Source organism: Cylas formicarius, unplaced genomic scaffold, assembly GCF_029955315.1.
Source record: "Cylas formicarius isolate icCylForm1 unplaced genomic scaffold, icCylForm1.1 PGA_scaffold_1__22_contigs__length_36826433, whole genome shotgun sequence".
Classification (NCBI taxonomy): Eukaryota; Metazoa; Arthropoda; class Insecta; order Coleoptera; family Brentidae; genus Cylas; species Cylas formicarius.
In genome coordinates, this window is record NW_026844264.1 from 21,993,731 (window position 1) to 22,007,094 (window position 13,364).

Consider the following 13,364-nt stretch of genomic DNA (forward strand, 5'->3'; position numbering starts at 1 on the left):
TGGATATTAAGCCTTACTAAAGTAGCGTTTTTCTGCTAGGTAAATGTTTTTTTTTTCGAAATGAGGGAAATAAATAAAAGTTATTCAGAATTTTGCGCACCGTTGTAATATATATGGTGTTCTATTTGAAATTTGTCTGTTTCAAGTTAAGTTGTCAATGTGTAGTATGTGCCTAAATATTATTTTACACACTCTGACCAAATACCAAATTTCAAAAAGAAACTAGTTCTCCAGAACTTCTAATTGGATAGTAAACGTAAATCATCCTTTGTATACCCTAATATTTTTTAAAACATTAAAATAGTGTCCACTATTTCATTTTGAAAAAATGATATAATAGCCAATACATCTGCATCTAATTTTAGGCAATAGGTTTTTGTGAACAACATTTGTCTAAATTCGTGTGCTGCAGTTTCTTTTTTTTTCTCATAAATAGAAAAACTAAGTTTTTTTTATGTTTAAACAGTCTGAATCATTAAAAAAAAAGATCAGATATAAAGGGTTTTACGAGACTAAACCGTTTGATTTTAAACGTTAGTGTTTTCTAATTCACAATTTCGTGTTATTCTGGGTAACTAAAATCTGCAAAGCTACATTAAAAATTGTCACTAGAATTTGTATTTTTATTTTCACTTTTGTCTCTCTAAAATAGTACTAAATTTTAAAAAAAGTCATATTACTTTTATTATTTACCAATGGTTACGTTAAAAGTTTATGTTCTGAACAATATTACTTCGTAGAGTTACACATATTTTTTCTTGTTTTGAGTTAAATCCGATTTGGTTGTAATTAGCGTTTAATTATTTAGTGTACTCGATTGTAATAAAGGACCGATCATTCCGAAAAAATGTATCACCAAATATCGATGAAATAAATCTTCTAAGCACGATCTGAGATGGTAACGAAACTGGTTTTCTTACAATATGTTATTTGATGCGGAACGCGTTCTGCGAACTTATAACGACTGCTTTAATATTGTTATAGTAAACCCCCAAATCCAAGGTCAAATGAATATGCGAAAGGTTGACACATTATTTTCAATAAATAAATGTTACTCCTTCTACTTGCGCGCGTTATCAGCTTAAAGATTTGATGCTTGGTCCGGTAAATGTTTAGTAGTCCTTCAGCGTCAACGGAGATCTGATTAAACGCGAAGATGAAATTTCATCGCTTTACTTTTTTAACACTTGTGGCGGCTATATCCTCCGAACATTTTGGACTGGCAGCAACGGCAGATAGCAAAGTCGTATGTTATTATGACAGCCGGTCTAATAATAGAGAAGGTTCGTATTTTTATATTAAAAATCCTGAGAATTTTAAAACGAATATCAAATTAAATATCGTTCAAATGTACATATTTTTAATGAGGCAAGGCATATTTGTGGAATTTATTTCAAAATCAATAAATCACATTGAGTTGATAATTAATCCCGCATATATGGCGTATACCGAAGAAAACTCTTCCTTACTTTTAGAACTCCGATTAAGTATCAAATGATTGTTTTGTTTATTCTGTGTTTTTTTTATCGTATAAGTATTTTCTATAGATAGGGTTCTCTGGGAATACAATATTAATCGCACTGATGTTTTCTGATTAAGCAGAAATCGTGTTTATCCTAGGATACTTTAGGATATGATGTTGACAAGAAAAATAAAAAGAAATGCAAGTAATTTTAAAAAGTAAATGGTAAAGGTCTAAAACATATCTAGTGCAAAATGCAAATGATATGAAGTAAAATTTGTAAACTTATGACAGACACCATGTATAATATGTATTGTTGAGTAGCTGGGTATCAGTAACACTTTAGTAATTGAGTAGCGTTTACTTTTGTCTTTTACGGTGTCTAGTTTATTTAAATTTTATTTTTATTCGCTTAGATATTTTCTGGTCGGGAAAATGAAAATAATAATAAATGAAAAGACTTCCAAATATTAATAAACTAAAAATATCTTTTATATTAGTGATAGGGAAACTATTACATTTCTGGGTAGTTACGGTTATTTAAATGCATAATTAAGCATTTCACATTGATGTAAACTAATAAAAAATATTTACCGCAATACTTTTTATAATACTAGTGGATTCCTCCTGCGTCGGTTTTTGTTGAGTCGTACTAGCTAACGTTTCGCCAATCATCTTGTTCAGAGCTTGACTGAAACTGAACAGTTGGCGAAACGTTAGCTAGTTCGAGTCAACAAAAACCGACGCAGGAGAAATCCAGAAGTTTTATAAAAAGTGTTTCAGTAGCCTGTGGAAGTTCCTTTGAAAAAAAAATATTTACCGTATTTTTTAAAGTTTTTTTAAATATCTGTTTAAACGGTTTTAACGCATTTATTAATAAAGTTTCGCGTCATTTGCGTATTGTATGTATACATAAGTATTAGTATTACTAATAATATTAATATTAAACGAAGAATTCGTAGGAGTAGCTCGATACTATAAAGGCTTTTTACGTTTTTATGCTTAAGTGATAAAACACTGAAGTATCTACAGAAAATAATTCCCCGCATGTAAAGATCCCCCTCTCCCCGCATGCCACTGTGAGGTATAAAAAATACCGCAAAATGTAACACAAGGTGATACTACTTTATATACATTTCTTGCAAATTCAAGGTCAGCTGTGTTAGTCACAATTCAGATCAGGCGTAAAAAATGCTCGCAAATCCTAAAATAACGAAAACAAACAACGGAGAAACGGAATGTCAATAATAACAAATTTATGCTATTATTATCATAAATATGTGAAAAAGATTTTATCAGATGGATTAATGCAGCACAGCTTTATGGTCCCTTTTTTGTAATGTATACCTAGATAAGTTCTTACCACATATTCTCAAATATATATGAAAGCGATATTTCATTTTCTTATTATTGTTGGTCATCCTGGAAAGGAAAACAACCTTATTTCATTGTTGAAAAACTACGCGGATATTACCATTGGTTTTGTTCTTTATGTTCTGAAGTTATGATATAAGAAACATTTATTGAACGATTTTCTGTACCTTTCTTTTATAAACTCTTGTAAGTTAAAAAATCAGGCAAAAATGAAATTGTTATTGGCTATTGGCAGAGCGAATAAATTTACGAAGAACTATTTCCTAAGATTTTCATACTAATCGTCGTTTTACATCTTATATAAAATGCAAATTTTCCTTCTTTTTTTTTAATCAGGATTATTCACACGGCACAAAATGAATATTATATTTTCACAAAATTTAAATTATGTGAGAATTCTTAAGGTTTATGTATGCTAAACCTTATTGAAACATCCATTTGACCGTCAAATTGAAAAATCTGTTGTTATTTTAAAAAATAACTACACAAAGTAATACTTTTTAAAAACTATTTATTTTGGCCATAATATTCCGTGCCGTCCCTACAATAACTATGTATTTCCATCTGCGGCTACTAGTTAAGCAAAATCTTCATAATTTTAAATTTAAATTAATGTGCGGTGGCGGTTTCCAATTGTTCCAATTGTTCATTTATGATGTCCGTGAAAATCACCAAGTCTAATTCAACACTTTGCCTTAACTGGACCAATCAAATCTAACAAATAATTTAATAAACAAACATTTCTTGGAAATAATATGTTTGTTTGTTGCTATCTGGTTTAATATATGTACACGGGGTTATCGCATAATTGAAATGTCCTACTAAATTGTGTGAAACTATGTTATAAAAGACACTTGAGATACTACTTATATTAGCAATTGTCAATAGATCATTTAATGAGCAGATGTTACTAAAATACCAAAAATCTACTGGAAAATAGATTTAATATTTAGTTTAGTTTTTAATGGAATCAAATACTGTAAATATTGAACAGTGGTGCAAAGCTTCATCCTTGGTTAATAGGTTCGTGGTGTTGGATTGGTTTTTAAATCATTTCTTGCTATACAGGGTGTGACTGTAACGCAGAGAAAAAGTTCCATATTTGGCGAAGAATTTGTAAAAGTTAGGAGTCCTGTAAAGTTCTTTGTAATGATAGGTAAATCACTCGGTCAACACCTCGAAATGCTTTGTTTGATATATTGAGATGCTATTGAAATATGAAATTTAACTAAATTCCCTTTTTACTCTTAAATTAGAGCTGAACAATAACAGGTACCGTTTAAACTGCATCAGTGACTTGTAAATAAAATGGTCAACACCAGCATGCAAAAGTTGCGCATTTGAAATGAAAAAATATAAATTGTGTAAAATAAGAGAAGCTTTTTTCCTTTTTATTGAATACCCCTGATTGTTATTATAACACTATACAAAAACTTTTTTTTTTATTTCATAAACTGCTTCATGTAGACGGTATCTGTTTTTAAAAATAAAAACTGAATTTCATAAAATGGTCATATTTCCATAGCAACGCAATGTATCAAATAAAGCATTTACCGATGTTGACCTAGTGATTCACCCATCTGTACAAAGAACTTTACAAGACTTGGCGAGGCGTGGACCTAGTAATCCCATCTTTTCCAAACTCTTCGCCAAAAAATGGAAATTTTACGCAGCTTTACATTCACACCCTGTATAAAAATTATGGATTTAAAAAAAAATCTGATCCCACTATCGCCTAGATGAACCATGAAGCAAGTGAAAACTACACAACTTTTCGAGGGCCCGCTTCATCGGCCGTTCAGTTTAGAATAAACCGCTACGTTACTGAAAATTAATGCAACGATGTTTATGTAATATTTTCGATACCCGTTTTACGTTTTGCAGGTCAAGGAAAGTTCGATATCGCTTTCTTGGAACCCGCACTTCAATTTTGCACCCACTTGATTTACGGATATGCCGGCATCAAAGAAGAAAATTTTAAACTGGTTCCTCTCAACGAGCCTCTGGATATCAACAGGCAAAATTTCAAACACATAACCGACTTAAAACGAAGGTTCCCGGGTTTGAGGGTTCTTCTTTCTGTGGGTGGTAATGTCGATGTTTCTGGCGAAGGTAGCGAGAAAAATATGAAGTATAGAACTCTTGTAAGTTATTTTATTCGAATAGTCAAATTATTAGTCCACAGATTAATCACAGTGTTGTACCTTAGGGGAGCATATTAGGAACGTAAAAGTTCGGAAGTAACGAAAAATAATTCTATAATAAGCTTAAAATATGCCGATGACAACAGTTGTAATTCCTGGGTAGGTCTGATCCTATTCAACTGATTCTGGTCCAATTTCAACTACCATATATTTCGAAAAACTCAGCTCATAATAGACAGCTGTGTACTCTTTCAAATTACCTACTCGAATGGTACTCTCTTTGTCGTTAAGATCAGAAACGATATAATAAATTTTAATTAGTGCACAAAACTTCTAGGAATACTTCTGATAACCATTTAAACTTCGAAGACTATGCTGGAAATTCACATACGAGATTTGATATCATCATTTTTGACTTGAAATCCAGAAAACTGCATTTTGTGGATTTGTATCCCGATTTTATCTATCTAAACTAAATTTGTTTCAGTTAGAAGCAGTGGAGAACAGATTGGCTTTCGTAAATTCTGCTCACACATTGGTAAAGAACTACGGATTTGATGGTCTAGATCTGGCGTGGGAGTTTCCTGAAACGAAACCAAAGAAAATTCGCAACAAATTTAGTAAGTGTAACATTTTCCATTCCATCTCGGTTGTTTGTTATCGACTCGTTGAAATTTGCAGTCTTCAAAAAGTATGGGATAAAATTAAAAACGTTTTTTTGTTGGTTGAATATAACTATTTTCTATTTTTGCGTTTATTTATTTTTTTTGGTTTTCTGGAACTTTTTCTGTGATTTCGAAATCTTTGTCTGCGCGGCTGTGATCATAACAACTATAGTTTAAAAACGTATTAGTTCATTATTTACGTAAAATACTTTGCTGAATTAAAAAAGAACTGTTTAGTAGTTAATAGGATGTTCCCACCATCTGTGTCACATCTTCTTTTCCGTGGGTTATTCAATGCATAAATGTAAACCCTGTACATATTATAATTGAATTACATTAAACCGGGTGTCCCATCGAAATTTTAAAATGATCAAAACTTCTTTTAAGGCAGAATGTATTTTACTATTCCTTCAGGAGGAGGAATTTAACACTGGTCATCTTTTTGGGTTAGAAAATGCATGCAAGGTGTCCCAAAAAATGTTCTTTTTAAATTTAAATATAATATTTTAATAATAATAACAGCATGCAGTCCTTAAGAATTAAATCTTTATAAGAAATGAGTTTTCATCACTAATTGAATTTCAGTTAAAATGCACAAGCAGAGATGTCAAACTCATGCGATACTGGCTGATCCTAGAATAAAATTTCGATTTGATTCGAATAAAATACAGGCCTGGTGACATTTTAATTTGCCATGGTTTCAGCGAATCGGATAACGCAGTACTTTTCGACAATATTTCGAAAAAATAGAATACCACCTGTGCAAATTTTGAAAAGTTTGTTTTCGATAACTTCAAATAGGCCATTTTAAATCCCCTCCTTTATTGTGTAATTTGCAGCTGGTTTCTTCGTTAACTTGAAGCACAAAATTGTCGGCGAATCAGTAATCGACGAAAAAGCCGAAGAACACAAGGAACAATTCATCGCTCTCGTCAGAGAACTGAAGAATGAGTTCCGGCACGATGGCCTTCTGTTGTCGATATCCGTCCTTCCTAACGTAAACGGTTCAGGTATATAGTCAGCAAAATAACTTGAATCAGCAATCTGTAATATGTTTAAATTTATTTTAGTTTATTTCGATCCTCGTCAGGTTGCCCCACATGTCGATTTTGTTTCACTCCAGGCCTTTGATTATCGAACTCCCGAACGCAATCCCAAAGAACTCGACTACCCCGCTCCTTTGTACGAGTTGTTGGATAGAAAATTTGACGAAAATGCCGATTACCAAGTGAGATACTGGTAAGAAGAGTGTTGAAATGTTTAAAGGGTCACTTTGTGTTAAAAAATAACAAATTAATAGTAAAGTTTGTTTAGATATGATTGGTTGACTGAAGTATACAATAATACCTAGCTCACTGGGTGCAATAGTGGCAGGTCCACAAAATAATAGTTCCGAGAAAATCAGAGATGTAGGAAAATAAAAACTGAAATATTGAGATAACTCATATTAACCCTCCTGCTTATTACAAAATTTTGTTTTATTTTAAAGCAGAAAATATTTTTTGAGGTTCTTTTTTAAATGTTTTTAAATTTTGTGCCGTTATTGATTTTTTTGCTAAACATCAATTTCACAAATAAAGTGCAATATTTTGATAACAGAGATTCTCAATAAAACTGTAAATAAAAGTTTTAACATCATTTTATTATAAAAATATGATACGGCAGTGTCAAATAAACTCGTAAGTCAAATGCCGTTTACCGCACTTGTTGCATAATATACTATTGACAATATCGCCTCAACTGTCCCCCTGATAGTTAAAAAGAATTTTTCTTCAAAATCAAAAAAATCATCGTATATCATTTCTAGGACTTTTATAAGGACTTCCTCTCTTCTTCGCGCTTCTCACACTGGGTATGTTCCGGTATTGTTCGTTGTTAAATTACAAATGTGAGTTTTATGGTACAATTAACTAAGAAAAGCTACTTTTTGATGTGTGCCATTATTGCACCCAGTGAGCGACATGATAATGAATATATTCGACAAATTTCAAACGGCTTGAAATAGCGAATTAAAATTTGAACGTTTTAATTTAGACTAATATCGAAGCTAGGGCAGCTTTTTCGGATGAACTAGCTTACAGCCACGCGCCATTTTCTTTTTAAATCTCCATCTCCGCACAGTTTTTTCTCTAAAAATTAAATTGAGTTTGGCCATTGTGAGAATTCAGAATTCGCGAACTGTTAGCGGTCATAGTGATCGTTGAACGTCACACGGTTTTATTGGTTCAAGCGTAGATTTGAAATGTGAAATCTTATTGTCAGAGAGTGAATTTTGAAATGACTCGTGCATGCGCATATGGCATGTCCCTTCTCAATATTTTTTGATGCTTCAAAAAAATCTTTATCAGCACGAACAAGGCTTCTATATAACTAGCTCTAAGAACTCTACATTGTTGACTCTAATAAATTTCTAGTTTACCTTACTATAAAACTAAATAATTTCAATTAAACCAATAATTTTGCTATTAGGCTTTCAAACGGACTTCCCAGTCACAAACTAATTCTTGGCATACCGACATACGGGAGAAGTTGGAAGTTAAATGAAGATTCGGGATTAACCGGAGTACCGCCTACGCCAGCAGATGGGGCTGCCGATCCCGGTCAGTACACCCAAGAAGCGGGACTCCTTAGTTATCCCGAAGTATGCGTGAAAATTGCCACACCTAAAGAAATTCAAGCCGGATACCTTGGCAAGTTGCGGAAGGTCAACGATCCCACCAAGAGATTTGGTAAGCCTCATAATGACAAACAAATTAAATTCCATTTCCGGTTTCTTCGCCATACAAACCCCATTCCTCGTTAAAATTTTGAACCAAATTTTTAATTTTCATTTCATTGATTTTGTATGGCAATCAATACTTTTGAAATGAATTTTAGTGAGATGTTAATGATTTGATGTCGCATAGGAGTATACGCGTTTCGTCTTCCGGATAACAACGGGGAGGGGGGTATTTGGATCGGATACGAAGATCCGGACACTGCCGGAAACAAAGCTAGTTACGCCAAAGCTAAAAGTCTGGGAGGTATAGCTCTAGTGGACATATCACTCGATGATTTCAGAGGACTCTGCACCGGTGACAAATATCCAATACTGAGAGCTGCTAGATTTAGACTATAATTTTCTTTGAATTATGAATTTAAACTTTATTATAAATAAACGCGCGGATGTTTAATAATGTGTTATTCCGAATATAATAAAGTTTGTGAGAAAACGTGGTTTTATTTATCATCATAGCTATAGAGTGTTTAAACGGTTTTTTTTGTCCGTCATTAAAAATACAACTTTTTTAACTCTCGAGTTATTTTGTATCTTGCTTCGTTTTCGAGAGAAAAAAAACCTGAAAAACTGACAATTAGTATATTATGCAACGGCATTTGAGTCACGAGTTTGTTTGGCATGAGCGGACGGCAGCGGAGCGAGTGCCTAATAAACGAGTGACTTAAAAGATGTTTCTACTCTCTTCTGTAAAATATCCAATTATACACCGATCTAGCGTGCGTCACTTTACCACGTGAGTTTCTTGTCCCACGGATCCGAGCTACTTCGGACATTTTCGGGATATTACCGTACGGTTTCGGATGTTTTCGTTGGTTTTACCGCACGGCTTTAATTTTGACAGTCATGTCAGTGAAGGTAATGGTGTTGTTTTGCGAAAATGTACCCGAAAAGTAACGGTCGTGGAAAAAGTCTAATGTGCAACACGTTTCGTAAACTTTTTAAGTCACTCGTTTTCCTGGATATTACCGCACGGGTTCGGGAGCATTCGGATGTTTTTGGAGATTTTACCAGTAAGTCTTGGATTTTGAAGTTTGTCAATTCTGACGCTCATTGAATGTTGTTTTGCCAAAATGTACCCAAAAACTAACGGTCGTAAAAAATATGTAGTATGCAACACGTTTGGTAAACTTGTTAAGTCATTCGTTTATTAAATAGCCTTTGACGTAAGGATTTGTAGCACAAGCTTTTTTTATATTGAACACTCTTTATCTCGAAAACTAAGTATTTCCGGACTTACGTTACTTACACACAGTCACTTATATTTGTTTCGACAATAAAAAATGGTATATTATGCAAGTAGTACGTTAAACGGCATTTGAATCACGAGTTTATTTGGCGCGAGTGGAGAGCAGCGGAGCGAGTGTTTAATAAACGAGTGACTTAAAAAGTTTACGAAACGTGTTGCACATTAGAGTTTTTCCACGACCATTACCTTCACTGACATGACCGTCAAAATTGACAAATGCCAAAATTTAAGCCGTGCGGTAAAATCTCCGAAAACATCCAAAACTGTGCGGTAATATGCCGAAAATGCCCGAAGTAGCTCGGATCCGTGGGACAAGAAACTCACATAGTTTGCAATATTACATAATGCATTTCTAAGAATGCAGCAAATGTCATAAAAAACATTTTGATATTTGCTGAAAAATGTGCAAAAAACGATAAGAAACTGCGAAAATTAAGCGAACGCAACTCTACCCTAATTTGAGGCATCGCTTTATGTGTCTGTTACTGTTACATAGATGACAAATCATAACCCAAAGTAAAAATTTAGCATTCATTATAAAATGAACTTTATTAAAAAATAACTTAAAAGTATAATGTTAAAAAATTATTTTTAAAATTACGTGTAATGACATATCACTTCCTGAAATAATTTCTCGAAATTGTGTTCATCCAATACAACAAACTGTTTGGCATTTCGACTAAAGTAGTAAATTTCACCAGTATAAATATCAAACCACAAGGCGTGTATATGTAATTGAAATCTCTCTAATCGTCTCTTCAAGAACCCATAGCTGGCGATATTTTCCAATTGTTGCAGCGTATTTATCTGCGATAACTTGTCCTCGACTTTGAACCTATCCTCTGGATCGATATAAGCGACAAATTTTCTCAGAGGGGTTTCCGCTCGGAATATCAGAGGTGCTTTATACTTGCAAGATTCCAATTTTGCTAATGTCGCCAGACTCGGTTGCGCATGTGTGCATAACCATGACCGAAGAGGAGATAACCTTCTGTTTTCCTAAATAAAAAAAGCAGAATAAATTATCCGTGTCTGTAGTAAGGCAAGTTAACCCATTGGTGCATACATACGACTTCCATCCATAGTTATTACGATTGACATTGAAACTTAATCAACAAATTTAATTAAGTGATGCTTTTGTTAATATTATTTCACAGGTATAAAATGTTCTTTCTAATTCTGTTTGTAATGAAATTGTTGCTCACTTGTGTCGATTCTTTTGGGTTTCTTAATTGGTACAATAAATTCATTGCTTTGCAGTCGCTGTGGCCGCATACAATGATATGCCTTATGTCATTTATTACACATCCGAGTTCTAAAGCAGCTGGTTCATTTGTATTTTGTTCGTCTGCGAAGTGTTGCGAATGAGGTACCAGATTCCCCGCATTTCTTACTAAAACATAGAGTAAACCTACCCAAATTGTTCAAATAAATTAAGACTAGAAACTTCTCGCGGCCAAAATATGGATAGATAGCTCAACCATCAATTAAATAAATTAACTGGAATTTAAAATAAGGTATTAAAATTTTAACGGAACATTGAAATAGGTCTGTAAAAATTAATAACGAGAGGTCAAAAAAGGTTTATTCAATAATTTGTAACAAAGTGTCCCAAAGAATTTTATTTTTTAGTTGTTTGTTAAAAACTCCTTTAGAGATGATTACATTTATCTATTATGATCTTAGATTATATAATATTACGAAACGATATAATATTATTAAATTTCTCGGTATGATACATAATATATAAAAATATAAACTACCTATTATCTACCGCGTTTCCCAAAAGAACCACAATAGTCGAATATTGCATTGATTTTTTAGTCATTTTATCTGTTGTCTATCTATAACAATTCAATTTATTTTATTAGAAATTTTTAAACAATGTTTATAACGAAACGTTGATTTGCCATAATTACAAAAGCGCAGGGAATTAAAATTTGATATTAGAGGGTCATAGTCATTTTAAGACAATAGAATTAATGCATTAAGATGTGGGCTCCGTAGGAAGAATTAAGAGACATAAAGCTAATGCCTTTGCGCAAAACTGTAAAACCGAGAGAGAAATTTTACAGTTTTATATTAACCCGCTTCTGAAATATTCGATCGATTTAATAATTTTAATAATAATTTGCGCGGCATACTAACAAGTTGTTCATTATATCAATGACTAATACTTACCGATAAACATGTCACCAACATTTGTTTGCGTAAATCTGGTAGGAATCATTCTACTGTCAATACACGTAAAAAATACTGCTTTAGGCTGAAATCACAGAGTTAAATTTAATTATATATATTATTAATTAACATTCTCGAAAATCTATATTAATATATATGTAATTACGCTAGTGGAATTGTAGAATGCTTGTCGTGTAAAAATTGAATTCAAAACGGTTGGCTCGTATATATACATATGTAAGTATAAGTATCTAAAAAGACTTCCTAAAAGTGCGGTTTTATTGCGTAGAGATTTTTAAATATATCGTTTGAATTTTTGACATGAATTACATAAATTATTGCACGAAGCTGTTTTTATTAAAGAAAATCTAATCTATCCATTATAACCAGATCAGTAGAATTACATTTAATTATTAAAGTACAATTCTACCGGACTATGATCAGTAGCGCGTTTAAATTCGCTGGAATTTTTGAAAGTGATTGTATAGTTGGTACGAGCGTTTGATTAGTAGACATCACGGAAACAAATCTGGGAAACTTACCTTAGGATTATCTTTCACTTTCACAAATTGTTGGACCATAGTTTCCCTAACTGTTGCGCGATATTTCATTATACCTTTCAGTAGTTTATCCATCGCAAGGGATCAAATACCGTACAAACGACCTTTTTTGATAAAACATAATTGGTCAAGGTCATTGTAGAAATCGCTTTAAAATACGGTTGTTTCGGGTCGAAGATACAATATTTCGTTGAATCACTATTGTAGACTTTGATCACATACGTATTGTATACAATCGAACGGTGTATTAACGACGGAGACGAATATTATTTGGTTTACTATTACTGGGAAACATGAAAATGAAAATTCCAATAATGGATTTTGTTTTCTACGAATTTACAGGGATCAGTAGTTGTGCTTAGAGAATCAAGATTAACATATTGAACTTTGGCTCTGATTTATTTTTTTTACCTCTATTTAACCATATTTCTAGACTGACATAGGAAGAAAGAGGCCTTGACAAAAATTGTTATCTGGACTCTGATTGTGCCATTACAGGAAATAGTTATATTTTGTTATAAATTGCACTCACTATTGAAACTTGGTAATTTTTTATAAGCAATTTAAAAAATATTTATGATTCGGGGTGTATGTGTAGGAAGGAGGGGGTTTAAAAGAAAACAAATATGTCTACGGCAAAGCTTCTTTGCCCTATTGCCAACTTATGAAGTCTTAGAATACTCTTTTACATACATTTATTAGACAAGAATATTTGAATTTCGCGATGTTTTGATTAATTTGGCGTTAAGCCAGAGTATTTTATTCTGGTAAACTGCCAATAGGGTCATGAAATGTTGTCTTATTTCCTTCGTTTTAAAGTTAGTAGACAAATTTCCAAAGACAAAAATAATATTTAAATCCAGTTATAGGCTTTGGTCATGCATTCTGAGAACAGGATAATAACAAAAAGTCAATAAAAAATAAAGTAACAAAGTCATTGTTTTATTTACACG

The 13,364-nt window shown here is 32.7% G+C and overlaps 2 protein-coding genes across 2 annotated transcripts; one reads left to right on the forward strand and one right to left on the reverse strand.

The window, feature by feature from the left end:
- Nucleotides 1-1,073: 1,073 nt before the first annotated feature.
- LOC132697301 (chitinase-like protein Idgf4) lies at nt 1,074-8,857 on the forward strand. The gene is made up of 7 exons (XM_060662672.1): nt 1,074-1,283; nt 4,721-4,980; nt 5,468-5,600; nt 6,485-6,655; nt 6,716-6,884; nt 8,115-8,374; nt 8,552-8,857. Exons 1-7 carry the CDS (start codon nt 1,157-1,159, stop codon nt 8,761-8,763), a joined length of 1,332 nt encoding a protein of 443 aa, XP_060518655.1. The 5' UTR covers nt 1,074-1,156; the 3' UTR covers nt 8,764-8,857.
- A 1,410-nt stretch (nt 8,858-10,267) lies between these two features.
- Nucleotides 10,268-12,998, reverse strand: LOC132697302 (beta carbonic anhydrase 1). The gene is made up of 4 exons (XM_060662673.1): nt 12,394-12,998; nt 11,852-11,936; nt 10,876-11,063; nt 10,268-10,669 (listed from the first exon to the last, which is right to left on the reverse strand). Exons 1-4 carry the CDS (start codon nt 12,484-12,486, stop codon nt 10,268-10,270), a joined length of 768 nt encoding a protein of 255 aa, XP_060518656.1. The 5' UTR covers nt 12,487-12,998.
- Nucleotides 12,999-13,364: the final 366 nt, after the last annotated feature.